A 16,491-nucleotide genomic window follows, 5' to 3' on the forward strand; every position below is an offset into this window, starting at 1 on the left:
CTGTGATCCCCTCTTAATAGTGCGGGATCCCTAAGGACTCAAGAATCATAAAAGAGTACTGATGATCCATACTTGAGTGTATACTTTTATTCGCTGATCATCACTCCGCACAACTAACGTCAAAGGAACTGATACCTTTGAGTTAGCCCTTTCACCTGAGCTTGATGTTGTTGTTCCTTCTTGGCTCAAGTTGAAAGCAAGACATGATGAAGTGTTCAAGTAGCTTTCCCATACACAATGCGGAAAGCCTAGCTTATGTATTCATCTTCATTTGTCCACCATGTGAACATCCACAAGAATCAAGCATGTAGTGCTCAGGAATGCTTATCTTGATCTTGTCCTTGTTAGCACATGAGGTTGTCCTTATCAACATCCTTGTTAGCTTATGTTTCAATGATATATTCGTGCTGATCCACTTGAACTTGCACACCACAATCTTGATGACGATCACCACTTGACGTCATCCTTCATGGGTTGTATGAGATCTTCCTTTTGACGCAAGCCCAATGAAAGCACACCTAACCCCCACACAGGAGTCTCACAAAGACCATGGGTTAGTACACAAACACGTAATGGACAATGCTTACCATACCATGGGATCACTTGATCCCTCTCGGTACATCTTATACGCTTTTTGTGTTGATCATCTTGATTTACTCTTTGTCTGAGATCTTGATCAACCTAGTGTTTCTATGACCATTCTTTGGATAATACCTTGAATAACATCTTGGTCATCATATAAACTCCTTGAACCCAACAGATGGACTTCAAGAAGTGCCTATGGACAAATCCTATAAATATAACTTAAGGCAACCATTAGTCCATAGGAATTGTCATCAATTACCAAAACCACATATGGAGATATATGCTCTAACACCTAGGTTTTCACCTCGGAGCTTTAGGCCGAGTACTCGAGAAGTACCGGCACCAGGGCCAGTCATGGGTTTTCGCCACCATTTTTTCATGATTCTAACACGTGGGCAAGAAAATCGACCGCCGCCATTGCATAGCCGTGCCCTTCACATCAAGTCATCATCCATTAATTGTATCTCACAACCGAAGGCAACCACGGATCTGGAGAGATTAACCCTCATGAAGACCTTTCGGTGGCCATCGCAATCCACACCGAGGTCGCCGCCCCAAGTAGAAGTATCCAAAGGACTCTAGAGGCTTCTAGAAGACACGATGCAGGAAGCATTATTTGTTAGGCACATAGATTTAATATGTTGTAATCTCTTGTTTATTTCTATTCCTTGTGTGTGTAATGATTAATGTAACAAACAGTGTATGCCGAAGATGCAAGAACTGATGTAACTTTTTTGTTAGAGAAAAGGTGCTCGCCGAATCCGAAAAGAACTTGAACCTAATCCAACTTTAAATTAACAAAGCCATCAACAAACTAGGATTACAGGGCAGCAACAAACACAAAGAAGAACATCGGAAAGAAAGGGTACAATGTGCTACGTAGAATGACTCCAAGGCAACAACACAGAGTGCAGGAACACCCTGCCGTTGCCAACAACCGCCGCTATGCCTATAATGGCTAACCAACTAAGGCCACGGAATGAGGGCACCAATGTGCGAGTATTGTGTTTGCTGACTGCCACCGAAGGAGCAAACATGGGCAACAATGATTTGTCCGTGCAACCGCCAGGGGCCACCACCTTTTCACCGAGGCTCGATGGGTGCCGCAACAGCGGTCGGCAGAGTGGTTCCTCCAGAACCCAAATCAAGGTGTCCAAGATGCAGGAGAGACATCAGGAGAAAACCCACATGCAACAAGGGCCCAATCACCAAAGAACCTTCGCCGACAAAGGCAAGACAAAACATCGTTCGAAGGATGTTGAACGAAGGCGCCGAACCACAAATAAGGCTGAAAATGGCTGCACCACACGGGGAAGCTGACGAAGATGAAGCCTAGCTAAAACACGTCATGATCGAACTGCCACCACCTCCACCACCACTTGAGCAACCCCCGAACAACGCCTTCACGAAGGAGCACGCCACCATGGTGACGTCGCCTCTTGGAACAGGGGGTCTGAGGTCTTCACCTGAGCTCCTCGGATGGGTTGAAGGAAAGGGATCCTCGCCGAAGCCTCCAACAAGGGGAACAACACCCAAAGGAGTCGCCTTCGGAGTGGCCGCTACGCTGGCCAAGGGATCCCCCAAATCCACTTCCACGCACCAGACCCGCAAAGCTAGCACCCGATAATGATGGCCGAAGCCACCAGGGACCGGATCCGCTACAGATAGGGGTCGAGGACGAACTTCTCCATGACCACCAGCAACGGGGGGAGGTGTCGTAGTAGTCGACGCCCATCACCTGCACGCCTCCCACATGACCACACAGGTGGCCCACCTGCATCCGCCGGCGCCGCCTACCGCATAGGCTGCGCCGGGCGCCACCACCAAGGGTCGCCGCCCTGGAAGCCGAAGCTCTCCACCCGAGGTGGAGCCGCCCAAATCCCCGCTGCCACCTTCATTGGCACCGCTTGGCCAGGTATGTGGGTACTGCTGGCGGTGGAGAGGAGAGATGCAAAAGGGGGAACGAGGCGCATGGGCGGACCTAGATTTTTTTTAGTAAGGGAAAAATACTTGAATAGGTGACTATTTTGGTACATTTTATATAAATTTATTTTCTTAAAATAGAGAGTTTAAGCATTTATTTTCTTAAAATACAACCAAACCCTAGAGGATTTTCAAAACTTGAATGGGGCCATGACCCCCACTCACATCAACGTGGGTCCACCCCTAACAAGGCGGAGGGGCTAGGGTTCGCCCCTGAGTCGCCTCAGAGGAGGCGGCCACAATTGATGTAACTCGGTCCTTGTACGAAGGTGCAACCCTTACCGCAGTCTTCACATGAGGTTGGACATTCTAAATGGTTTTTAGGATGGAAATGTGTTTACAAAAGGGCTTTTATAGCCTTGTCGGCATAATAAAAAGTTCAACACTCAGGGGTGTCCAAATACAAAGGTATATTTTAGTCACGTGAGCGTAATCAACTAATCATGGGGAGAAATTGTGCTACATGAGCAAACAATTGGTGGTTCCATGATTCCATCCATGCACAGAGTGCTCATGAAATTATTTGACTTGCAAATACTTTAAACCAGTGATACGAAGCATCAGCATAGTGATCGATTCCCGTGATATCCAGTTAAGTGGCTTTCCAGGATGAGAGGGGAGGGGTCTCGGAGTCCTTCCAGGTGTTGAGGAACGTGCTGTGGTACCGATCGCCTTGGACCGCATCCATGGCGGCGTAGGACTCGAGCTCAGCCATCTCCTCAACCATGAGCTGCACAGACATCGCTCTCACGTTCTGGTTCAAATTCTCAACTTTGGTCGTGCCAGGTATGGGGCACACATCGGTTCCCCGGTGGTGAACCCAGGCTAGCGCGAGCTGCGACGACGTGCAGCCCTTCCTCGCCGCCATCTCGCTCACACGCTCGAATATAGCGGCGTTCTTCTTCAAGTTCTCGGGTTGAAATCTTGGGAGATTCTGGAAACGCAATGGGATACATCTGTTAGAAAAAGGAGAAATGAGAAAGGTAAGCCAACTAACCGCATGAAGGATCATGGGTGGCTCATTTACCTTGCGGAAATCGTCGTCTCGTACTGTGTCCATCAGTTTAGGTCCAGTGGATAGAAAACCTCTGCCTAGTGGACTGTACGCCACAATTCCAATGCCAAGTTCTCTGAAACAGAAAACAATTTGTAAGTCCTTTTGGGGTTTACATAAAGGAGGACGTTCCGTAAGTCTATTATGAAGCCGATTTTGAAAAGAAAATGTGACTGTAGTCATTGCCGGTACCTGCAAGTTGGGATTATATCTTCTTCAACATCCCTTGACCACAGAGACCATTCCAGCTGAACGGCGGTGATCGGATGAACCGCGTGTGCCCTTCTTATTGTGGACGCCGAGGCCTCCGACAACCCAACGTATTTCACCTTTCCTTCTTGGACCAGTTTCTTGATTTCACCCATCTGCATGCATTCGCATACGGAGGTCAAGAAAGCAGTGGCGGAGCGTGACGAGCAACTAGGGAGGAGGGCAATTTTTTTTAAACGAAAAGATAAATATTCCTGAAAAGTTGAAAAAAGACGTGACTCGCAGTGCAAAATTACAAAAATAATCATCGTTACATGAAACGATAATTTGCCAATCATTGTTCCGTCTAAGATTCAAGTCTCTTCCTACGTAAGGGGCTGATTGAACATGGTCGGTCACATCTGCGAGTCCTTATATTGTCTTTAAATTTAAGATGGATATGAAAAGTATCGATCAGTCCGGTCATTTAGGAAGAAAGTGAAGCGTCTGGTTGGATTAACTTTTTTTTGACCAAACACCGACCGAAAGGGCGGTTCGGGCATTTGAGAAGATATAGGGGTTCGACTGTAGATGTTCTTAGAGCAAGTCTAGTAGAGCCCTCAAACCCTCAAACCCTTAAAAATAACCGCTTTTTACAATTTTCGTCGAAAAAACGGCGTAGACTAGAACCCTTAAACCCTTAAACCCGTAAAAAGATTTAGAGGTCCAACCCTCAAACGCCATCGCAGCCTGTAGAAGTGAGGGTTGGGGGGAGAAACTCCCCCCAACCTGCACTCCTCTTCCTCTCCAGCGCGGGAGGGAAGTTTCAGCTCCCTCCCCTCGATCCGCCGCCGCCGCCGCTCCGCTCCGGCCGCCCCACCCCGGCCGCCCTCCGCCGCCGCCGCCCCGCCCGCCCTCCGCCGCCGCCCCGCCCCGGCCGTCTCTCCGCCGGCGCTGCCCCGGCTGCCCCGGCTGCCCCGTCCGCAGCGCCGCCCCTGCCGCCCCGTCCGCAGCGCCGCCCCGCCCCCGCCGCCCCGCCGCAGCCCCGGCCGCCCTCCGCAGCGCCGCCCCGTCCCCGCTGGCCCTCCGCAGTGCCGCCGCCCCGACCGACCCTCCGCAGCCCCGGCGGCCCTCCGCAGCGTCGCCCCGTCCCGGCCGCCCCTCCCAGCGCCGCCGTCCCGGCCGCCCCTCCCAGCGCCGTCGCCCCGGCCGGCCCTTCGCAGTCCCGGCCTCCCCTCCGCCGCCGCCGGCCGGCCCTCCGCAGCGTCGCCCCGTCCCGGCCGGCCCTCCCAGCGCCGCCGCCCCGGCCGGCCCTCCGCAGCACCGAAGATTGAGGTTTACATTTTTGCTTTTTTGCTTCATTTTTACATTTTTGCTTCATTGGCACTCACAATTGTTGCCACTCACATTGTAGATGGAGGTGAACAACGATGACATGGACCCGTTGTCCGATGCGTCGGATTGGTCGTCATCCGACGATTCGGACATTGACGAGTTGTTGCAAGACGACGACGTTGAGATGATGAGCCTCCTCGTCGACGTGCAAGCGTTTGAAGACCGCGTGATGCTTATGGATCAGAGGAGAGGGTCGACGATGGGGCGACTCACCATCTACCGGAACCGTGCTCTCGGACACGAGCATTTGATGCAAGACTACTTCGCGGAAGTACCTACATACCCTCCTCGTCTCTTTCGCAGAAGGTACCGAATGCGTCATAGTTTGTTTGTGAAGATTGTCAACGATTGTGAGGCTGCCTCCTGTTACTTTAAACGTCGTATATCCGCCGCCGGTATCATGGGGTTTAGTGCATATCAAAAGATATCGGCGGCAATGCGGGTACTCGCTTATGGCATACCCGCGGATTATACCGACGAGTATCTTCGCATTGGGGAAGATACAACCACGGAGTCCGTCCGTAGGTTTGCCAAGTTGGTCATCCGGTTGTATGGTGAGAAGTATCTTCGGGCACCAAACGAGGAAGATACAAAGAGATTAATGGAAATGAATGAAAAAAGGGGATGGTCGGGAATGCTCGGTAGTCTTGATTGCATGCATTGGAGGTGGAAAAATTGCCCAAAGGCATGGCACGGAATGTATTGCGGTAAAAGCCGTGATGCTACCATTGTGCTTGAGGCCGTAGCATCGGAGGACACATGGATTTGGCATGCATTCTTTGGGTTGTCGGGAACACTCAATGATATCAATGTCCTCAATAGATCTCCATTGTTCAAAAGATTAATTTCTGGAGATGCTTCAGCTTGCAACTACAAAATCATGAACAATGAGTATTCAGTGGGATACTATCTCACCGATGGCATCTATCCCGAATGGGCCACTCTTGTGAAGTCCATCAAGGAGAAAAATGGGGTGCCCTTAACAAGAAAAGGGGCTCATTTCACCAAGGCACAAGAGGCAGCCCGCAAAGATATTGAGAGAGCTTTTGGTGTTTTACAAGCAAGGTTTGCCATAGTTCGGGGTCCAACTCGGTTTTGGGACAAAAAAACCTTGGTGAACATCATGAAATGTTGTGTGATTCTACACAACATGATCCTAGAGGATGAGAGAGGGTTAAACCTCCCTTGTTTCTATGACAATGTTGGTACCCGTGTGCAACCGGAAAGAAACCCTTCTCGCATACACGTCTTTCTTCAAGCACATCGTGAGATTGAGGATGCAATCACTCATGGTCGTCTCCGGGATGATCTAGTAGAGCACCACTGGCAGTTGGATGGGCGGCGTATTGGCCCATGATGTATCTTTGTTTTACTTTTCTATGTCCTATTTGATTCGAACAATTGTTGTAATTTGCTGAAATATTGTTTTATGTTGTAATTTGCTCAAACATTTTTGTAATAATTTGAATGATTATTGTTTTATTCGATACTGTAATAATAACTAGAATGATTATTGTTTTATGTCAAATGTGATTGAATTTGTGATATGTCATATGATGAAATGTGTGATATATGAAATGACAGTTTTAAGGTTTGGGGTTGGGGCAAAGACTAGAACCCTCAAACCCAATCCTTATAACGGAATATTCCGTTATAAGGGTTGGGTTTGAGGGTTATAGTCTTTGTCCCTGTTTTTCAACCCTTAAAAATGTTAAAAATGGACAATTCTCAACCCTTAAAACTGATTTTACATTTAAGGGTTTGAGGGTTCTACTAGAGATGCTCTTAGTTAGCTAAGCTTAGCAATCAACTTCGTCGACGGTGACGTGTAGAACTCAGTACACACGTAATAATCAACAGTAGCACAACTCGATAAGAACTCATGCACACAAGACACATCAGATTTATTTAGATAAGGTTGTTTGTTCATTGGCTGGGCCATAATGCTTAGTACTAGTAGATTTCATTTTTCATATTTGGAAGGGGGGGTTGTGGCCCCCTTTGGCCCCAACGAGCCTCCGCCAGTGCCTACAAGCCCTCAATCTGTAAATGAAACGTGCCCAAAAGAAAAAATCCGTAAATGAAACGAAGTTGAACAAGTGCTACGTAGTGCGTACTGACCGTGATCTCGACGGGGACATTCTTGTCGATGCGGTGCTGGTAGTAGAGGTCGATGCAGTCGACGCCGAGCCGAGCGAGGCTGGCCTCGCACGCCGCCCGCACGTACGCCGGGTTGCCGGAGATCTCCCGGGTGACCGTGATGCCGAATTTCGTGGCCAACTGGACCTTCTCCCTCACCCCTCCCTGCAGCGCCTGATTTGTCACACAGAAAACTCTGGCCGGTCAGACATCCGCGTGCGAGTGATATGGCAACTATAGCAAGAATGAGCCAAGGAACACGTCGGGTCGGGTGGCTGTAGTAAGGTAGTACTAATCAACCTTGCCGAGCAAGAGCTCGTTCGTGTGGGGACCGTAGATGTCGGAGGTGTCGAGGAAGGTGACGCCGGCGGCGACGGCGTGGCGGAGGAGCGCGACCATGTCCTGCTCGGGCTTGCGCTCGCCGTAGGCCGCGGACATGCCCATGCAGCCCAGGCCCTGCGCCGAGATCTCCAGCCCCTGCGAGCCCAGTTTCATGCGCGGCACAGTCACCGGAGCAGCAGCCATCTGATGATTGATGATTGATGGATGAGTAATCAAGTAGTACTAGGTTGGGAGCTTCCAGTGCAACCTGCGATGCAATTTATAGTGCGGTGGAGGGCGTCACGGAGTATGTCACGAGGCTGCCGGTTTGAGTGAACTGCCAAACTAGAGCTGAGCGTCACCGCGTACGTAGGTACGGCGCCCAAACTTAATTTATCCACTGCGTAACCATTTTTCTGTAAAAAATAACGGATGATTTTATCTCGCATCAACCGTTCTTCCCGGACGACACGCGTCCTAATGGGGCCCCGCTCCCTGGCTAATTATCTTCTTATCTCCAGCGAGAGCCACTCGTTCCACTGTTATTTTCATGACAACCTTATCTTCCCATCTCCATCTCCATCTCCAGTGTTATTTTCATCGTGCTTCTGTTGAAAATATGTCTTAAAGACAATAATAAATTAGTTATTATCATATTTACTTATTCATGGTAATCGTTTATTATTCATGCTATAATTATATTGATTGCAAAATTAAATACATGTATGATTACATAGACAACACATTGTTCCTAGTGAGCCTTTAATGAACTAGTTCATTGATCAAAGATGATCAAGGTTTTCTAACATAGACATGAGTTATGATTTGATAACGGGATCACATCATTAGGAGAATGATGTGATGGACAAGATTCAACCTATGAACGTAGCATATGATCGTGTCAGTTTATTGCTACTGTTTTCTGCATGTCAAGGATCTATTCCTATGACCATGAGATCGTGCAACTCACTGACACCGGAGGAGTACCTTGTCTGTATCAAACGTCGCAAACGTAACTGGGTGACTATAAATGTGCTCTACGGGTATCTCCGAGGGTGTATGTTGAGTTGGCATGGATCGAGACTGAAATTTGTCACTCCGTGTAACGGAAAGGTATCTCAGAGCCCACTCGGTAATACGACATCACAACAAGCTTGCAAACAATTTAACTAAAGAGTTAGCCATGGGATCTTGTATTACGGAATGAGTAAATAGACTTTCCGGTAACGAGATTGAACTAGGTATGGAGATACCGACGATCGAATCTCGGACAAGTAACATACCGATAGACAAAAGGAATTGTATACGGGATTGATTGAATCCTTGACATCGTGGTTCGACCGATAAAGATTTTCGTAGAATATGTAGGAGTCACTATGGACATCCAGGTCCTACTATTGGTTATTGGCCGGATAGTGTCTATGTCATGTCTGCATAGTTCTCGAACCCGCAGGGTCTTCACACTTAAGGGTCGGTGACGATTTGGTATTACTAAGTTATGTGTGATGGTAACCGAATGTTGTTCGGAGTTCCGGATGATATCCTGGACGTCACAGGAGCTCTGGAATGGTCCGTAGGTAAAGATTTATATATGGAAAGTCATATTTTGGCTATCGGAAAAGTTTCGGGTTTTTTCGGCATTGTCTTGGGAAGCTTCTAGAAGGTTCCGGAAACTTCCGAAGGAGTTCGGAAGTCCACCAAGGATTCTACCATGTCCCAAGGGTTTGCATGGGCTGAGGGGAGACATTGTGGCCTTATTGAGCCAAGCGCACAAGTCCCTCAAGACCCATGTAGTTGGGAAAGGTGGAAAGTCCACCTTTGTATGGAAGGGAAGGAGGGAGACTAGGATTCCACCTCCTCCCCCCTTGACTGTGCCCTAGGGCTTGCAGGGGTTGTTCCCCCACGCCCCTCCACCTATATATAGAGGGGAGGGGGCGCCCCAAGAGCACACAAGAAGCCTTTGGCTCCCCTCTCTCTTCCTAGATCGTTTTCTCCTTCGTTCGCGGTTTCGGTAGCGCTAGGCATAGCCGTGCTGGGTAGCACCACCACCGCCACCACCATGTTGTCGTGTTGTCGAAGAACTCATCTACTACTCCGCGCTCGCTAGCTGGATCGAGAAGACAGAGGCGACATCGAGCTATTCATGTGCTAGGACGGGTCGTGATTGGATCGCGAAGACATACTACATCAACCATGTTCTTTAATGCTTCCGCTTAGCGATCTACAAGGGTATGTTGTGACGCCTTCGATTTAATCGTACGCTAATCATACACGCAAATGCGTACGATCAAACTCAAAGACTCACGGGAAGATATCACAACACAACTCTAGACACAAATAAAACATACAAGCTTCATATTAATCCCTCCGTTCCTAAATATAAGTCTTTAAAGAGGTTTCATTAGTGGACTACATACGGATGTATATAAACATACTTTAAAGTGTAGATTCACTCATTTTGTTTCGTATGTAGACTCCTAGTGAAATATCTTAAAAGACTTATATTTAGGAACGGAGGGAGTACAAGCCACGGGCCTCGAGGGCTAGAATATGGAAGCTCGATAAACACACGAGTCAGCGGAAGCAACAAAATTTGAGTATATACATTAAACATGAGGTGCCTTAGAGAAGGCTAGCACAAAAGATAGAATGATCGAACGAGGTGAGGCCTCCTGCCTGGGAACCTCCTAACTACTCCTGGTCTTCAGCGGCCTCCACGAAGTAGGCACCGTCGGGGTAGCAGTCGTCGTCGGAGGGAAACTCCATTTCCTGGGCTCCATCATCTGGTCGCAGCAACGGATGAAAGGGACAAAGGGGGAGCAAAGCAACAGTGAGTACTCATCCAAAGTACTCGCAAGACTTATATCAGAACTATGCTAAGTATGCATCAGTATCAAAGAAAGGGGTTTATATGTGGACTGACTGTAGCAATGCGAGAAAGAGAGAGAAGACCTAGTCCTATCGAAGAGTAGCATCTTCAGGGGTCTTGCAGCAATAGACGAGAGTAGAACAGGAAACACAACTAATAGTCATATTGTTGCAGCAATATTAATATGAGGCCACGCCCACAGATCCTTCCTCGACTCCCTGCGAGGAAGCAATCCCGGGGCAACTAATTCCAGTTAAGTAACAGTTGTAGTTGTATAAGATCAGGGCACAACTCCAAGTCGTCCTGTAACCGTGGACACGGCTATTCGAATAGATAAGTTCTTCCCTGCAGGGGTGCACAACATGTTCCCCGTCACGCTCGATAACGCTCTGTCCGGACACACTTTTCTGGGTCATGCCCGGCCTCGGAATATCAACACGTCGCATCCCCACCTAAGCTCAACAGAGAGGCCAGCATGCCGGTCTAACTCCTAAGCACAAAGGGTTCATGGGCCCACTTGCCCTCTGCGCTCCTGCACGATGCAAGGGCAGCCGATGTCAGTCCTAGCACCCCTTAATTACAAGCGCGATGCATCTCGGGACCTCTCGGGCGCGCGCCGCTCCATTGCTGACGTCTGAAGAGCTTCGGCTGATACCACGATGTGAGTACCCATAATTCTTCCCACGCAGACGGTTAGTGCGTAATAATGCCTTCCGACCAACCCAGATCAAATACCCAAATCCATTATCATTTTAATTAAGTCATCGACACATCCACGCGGGTATCCATCTGCCTAACATCTATTCATCAAAGATCCCAGTAGTATGGTCAAGTAACTGTGTGGTTGTAACATCAGGGGGAATCCGAGGTATCACCCTTGTTGGATTCCGAATGATGTATCCGTCAAGGTGGACTTAGAGGAATCACCCTCGAGGGTCCCACACTTGAGGGGTAGCACGACAGAGACATCATCGGGAGTGGTGAAGGAGGAATCACCCTCGATAACCACGACCGACTAGCTGTACTACAGAGATATCATCATGAGTACTTCACGAGGTGTCACCCTCGTTACCCGATAGTAGCTTTGTAGTGCCGCACAACTAAGGGGTGTAAGTGTTGTGTCGGATCTTGACTCGTTGATCAGGGATCGAGACTTGATGACAAAGCGGGGCTACTGGACTAAGGGGTCAGAGGGGATGACTGCTCCACCTATACTAAACAGTTTTAAAGTACGGTACTGAAAGTAGGAGTTCATCAAAAACAGGCTATGCATCAGATATAGGAGCTAACTACAACAGTAGCAAATTTCTAATGCAAGCAAGAGGGATGACCAAGGGGGTTGCTTGCCTTGTTGCTCTGCGGCAAAGGGCTAGTCGTCGGGAGGGTAGATGTACCCGGCAGCAGCATCAGTCTCGGGGTCTACCGGTAAGAAGAGGGGGAGAAACATTAAATAACAGCAACAGATGCAACACTAAGCATGACATGGCAATATGCCGGTCTAGGCATGAGCTAACGCAGTAACATCCATCATATACGGGTCGGGAAAATATCATGTGATATTTCTCGGGTCTCTGGCTACTACCGGTCAGATGAAAACGATGAATAAGTTCAATGTTTGCTATGCTAGGGACGCGTGACACACGAACGGATAGCGTATCCGGGTTCGTCTCGTTCTGCTCATCAACTTTCATGTTGAAAATATTTTCATCTAAGCAACGGTTTATTTTATATTAATTTTCAAAATTTTATTAATATTTAGGAATTAAAAATGGATTTAATTAATTCAATTAAATGCTATTATGACATCAGCATGATGTCATGCTCACATCAGCAGTTGATTGGTCAAACTCACGAATGGGTCTCATGTGTCATAGACACAATTTTTAATTAGGGTTAAATATTAATTAATCAGATTAATTTAGTGGAGGGCCCACGTGTCATATTCTATTAGGATAAATACTTATCTATATTAACAGATTTACTTAATTATTCTAATTACTCATAATCATTATAATTACATAATTAATTCATTAATTAATTAATTCAATAATTAATTAAACTATTTATTAAATATATTATTTTTATATTATTTTTATTTATTATTTTATTTTTATTTTTTAATATTATTTCAATAGAGGGTTGTGTGGAGCTTCCGTGTCAGTGGAAGTGGGGGGTTGTCCCCACATGGGAGTGGCCCACCAGCCACACACAATTCACACACATTACACACACACACACACACACACACACACACACACATATCCATTTATTTGATTTTATTTTATTCATCTTTCTTCTAACAGTCCACAGGAGGCTACTCCTGCTCCTCCTCCTCGCTAGCAGGAGGGAAATGGCGCCAAGGCGAGGTGGAGGTCACCGGAGACCATGGCGCGGGGCGTGGAAACGGGGCCGGAGGGGGAAGGAAGGAAGGGGGTTCCTCACCCTCCGTGTAGTCGAGCAGCGGCTCGGGGAAGTCGGTTGGGTGCGTCAGCGTGGTGGTGACGAATCCGACGAGGAGAAGCCCGGGGCGGGGCGAGGTGGCGTCGGTGGCGCGGACCCGGTGCTTTTTGATGTGCCTTTAATGCTCAAGCTTCTAATGTGCTTTTTGATGCTTTGAGCAATGTAGTTATATTCCAACTCATGCCATTTCAGGATGCTCATGAGTTGTGGACAAAGCTTCAAGATAAATTTGGTGTGTCCAAGATTTGTAGGGACGATTGTTCTCCATCCACCTCCGGTCGTGTGGTCCTCTCAACTTCATCTAATTCACCTACATGTGGTTTGCCACAAGGTAATGATATGGTGAGCAGTGATGATCATTGCAATGATGATAGTGGGCTTATTGTTGATGATCCTTCATCACTATCTTATTGCTATGCTTCATATTTGGACATTAACACTTTGAGCACTCTAAATGTTTTACATGCTTGTGCTCGTAGTCCTTGCATATCATGTAAAAACTGCTTGAGTAAATCTCATGTTGATATGCTTTCTATATCTTGTTGACATGATAAAGATGTATCTATTTCCTCGAGTTGTTGTGATAACAGTGTAGAGGAAATCCATCATTCCATGGATCAAGACGTGGCCTTTAATGATGCTTCAAGGGATCCTACATCATCATCTATTGTTTCTCACTTTTGCCTTATGGCTAAGGTTTCAAAGGTATCTCCTACTTTGAATCCCAATGTATCTCATGTTGATGATGTTGATGATAGTGAGGATGAGGATAATGATGAAGAGAGTGACAATATTGCATCCTTAAAACTTAAGGGTGAAATAATTTTTAAAGCTCTTCATAAGAATAAACTTGCTTGTACCAACTTCATGGAAATCATGTGTTCTGCCACTCAGGGCAAGAAATACATTGAGGAGTTGGAAGCTCATCTCGAGGAGCATTAGGCCACCATTGAGACAATGGAAGGTCATGAGCGTGAATACGCTAATGAGATCGCGAAGCTATGTCAAGCTCTTGAAAATGAACAAACCACCAAGGAATCTCTTGAGGAGACCTTTGCTCTAAAATTATCTAGATTAAAGGAATCCCATGATAGAGCTCTTGAGGTGGCTAATGATTTCAGAACTAATAATGATAAGCTTGAAGTTGCACATGCTAAACTCCTTGAGGACAATGAGCACCTTGAAAATGGTTCGAGGGCTATTAAGAGTTTGCTCATCGAACTCATCGAGTCTCATGCTCAACTTGAAGCTTCATATGCTAAAGAGCTTGCCAAGTTTCCTTCTCCTCTTATTGTTAATAATGATGCTTGTTCTACTAACTCTACTTCTTGTGAAGCATCCGTTTTAAAGGAGAATGTTGAGCTAAGGGCTCAACTTGAGTTGCTATCTAGCAATTATGGGAAATTGGAAGAAAGTCATGTAATGCTCACAAACTCTCATGATGATCTTCTAGTATCCCATAATGTGCTAAAATTAGCTCATGAGGCTATTACTACCAAGGTAACATCAATTGAGCCTCATGTGGACATTAGCACTACTTCTAGTCAAAATGCTATATTGCCATGTGTTAGTCCTCGTAATTCATCTACTCATAATGTTGCTACATCTTGTGATGAACTACTTTGCTTGCCTTGTTGCTCTAACAATGAAGCTTATACTTCCTCTAGTACTTGTGTTGATACTAACCATGTAGAGGAAATCAAAGAGCTCAAGGCCCAAGTCACTTCCTTGAAGAAAGACTTGGAAAAGAGTCATGAAGGAATGTCCACACTCAACAATGTCTTGTGTAGGCAAAAATCCCCAAATGACAAAGATGGACTTGGATTCAACTCCAACAAGAATAAGAAGTCCAAAATCTCCAAGAAGCAGGGCCAAGAACAAGTCAAGAATTCGGCCAAGATGATTTGCTTCAAGTGCAAAATTGAAAGGGCACCATGTTAGATCTTGCCCATTAAAGAAGAGTCCCCAAAGTCACGAGCAACAAGGGAAGCGGCCACAAGTTCAATCACATACTCAACTACAAGTTGAAGAAAGGCCTCTTCCCAAGATGACCCAAACCAACACTCCTCAAGTTCAGAAATCGATTGGGAAAAAAGTAAAGGGTAGATGTTGCTACTTATGTCGGGAGAATGGTCACTTCGCTTCTTCTCGCACAAGAGGTAATTTATCCAACCCAATCATTATTGATGATATCTATCCTCTTGGAAATGATAAGTTTGGCAATGTGTTTGCCAAGTTTATTGGAACTCAAAGTGGTGTCAAGAAAAGAACCATTTGGGTAGACATGCCTATTGTGGCTAACCTCTTAGGACCCAACTTGGTTGGGGACCAACAAGCTTAAACTTGATCAATAGGTGATAATGGAGGACACTCGAGACTTGGATACATAATGAAGAATTAAGGGGTCTTCATCATTCATATTTTCTCAAGCCAAGTCATTTGGATTATCGAGTTTCTATCTTATATCCAATGTGCCTCCTTACGGTAACTTGTACTTAAATTGTTTACATTGTTAGTTACTTGCCCCTTTGCATGTTGTGGTTTTGTACCTTGCATGTGTTTGCATATGTTGTGCTTCCAACTTGCTTATCTTGAGTAATCGAGTATGTGTATATTGGTTTGCACATCATGTACACATGAGTCTTGTATTGAGACTTTTTGCATCTTGTTTGTATCTTTGTTGGCTCTTGTGAGAGATTAATGGATTATCCCATTGTGGGGGGAGTGATGTGCTTTGCGCACCTCACAATCCTATAAATGTGTATACATGAGGAATACCACTTAGTATTGATATTTCAAGATTATAGTTTCTATGTGGTATGTCTTACTCATGAGAAATTCAAATTCTATATGGTCCATTAATTATCTCTTGTTGGTTTTAATTTGCCACTTGTTAATATTGTTGGGTAATAACATTATGGGGGAGTTGTAAGTGCATCTAGTGTCCCTTAGTGATTTTGGTGGGTTGAAGACTTATAGGTTAAGAGACTAACATGTTTGTGAGTGTACACATGCTCTATAATTCGCTCAGGAGTTTGAGTTATTCGATGAATATCGACCCCTAAAATGAATGTCATCAGGTGATGACTTTAGTCATTCCTTGAAGACTTCGGTTGTGAAGAAATTGACTTCTGTTGAAGACTTTGGTCATTTCTTGAAGACTTTGGTCGCGAAGAAATTGACTTCTGTTGAAGACTTTGGTCCTGTCTTGAAGACTTTGGTCGCGAAGAAATTGACGTGCGTTGAAGACTTTGGTCATTTCTTGAAGACTTTGATCGCGAAGAAATTGCGACGAAATTGATATTCCTCATGAAGAAATTCAAGATGAGGAATTGGGTGCTCCTTGAAGAAAATGCTCTGAAGACTTTGAAGCTTGAGGATTTACTCTTTCTGCTTCATTTTCTTCTTTCTTGAGTCATAGGAACATCGTACTATTAAAGGGGGTCGAGGTAATACTACGGAATGAATTTCCTCATGATGCTCAACTCAAACCAAC

The 16,491-nt window shown here is 46.2% G+C and overlaps 1 protein-coding gene across 1 annotated transcript; it reads right to left on the reverse strand.

Annotated features, from left to right (window-relative positions):
- Positions 1-2,868: 2,868 nt before the first annotated feature.
- On the reverse strand, positions 2,869-7,999 carry LOC123427007 (probable aldo-keto reductase 3). The gene is made up of 5 exons (XM_045110936.1): positions 7,646-7,999; positions 7,328-7,519; positions 3,815-3,987; positions 3,596-3,698; positions 2,869-3,502 (listed from the first exon to the last, which is right to left on the reverse strand). The coding sequence occupies exons 1-5, from the start codon at positions 7,868-7,870 to the stop codon at positions 3,161-3,163; spliced, it is 1,035 nt and encodes a 344-aa protein (XP_044966871.1). The 5' UTR covers positions 7,871-7,999; the 3' UTR covers positions 2,869-3,160.
- Between the last annotated feature and the right edge of the window lie 8,492 nt (positions 8,000-16,491).

Source organism: Hordeum vulgare, chromosome 2H, assembly GCF_904849725.1.
Source record: "Hordeum vulgare subsp. vulgare chromosome 2H, MorexV3_pseudomolecules_assembly, whole genome shotgun sequence".
NCBI classification, from domain to species: domain Eukaryota; kingdom Viridiplantae; phylum Streptophyta; class Magnoliopsida; order Poales; family Poaceae; genus Hordeum; species Hordeum vulgare.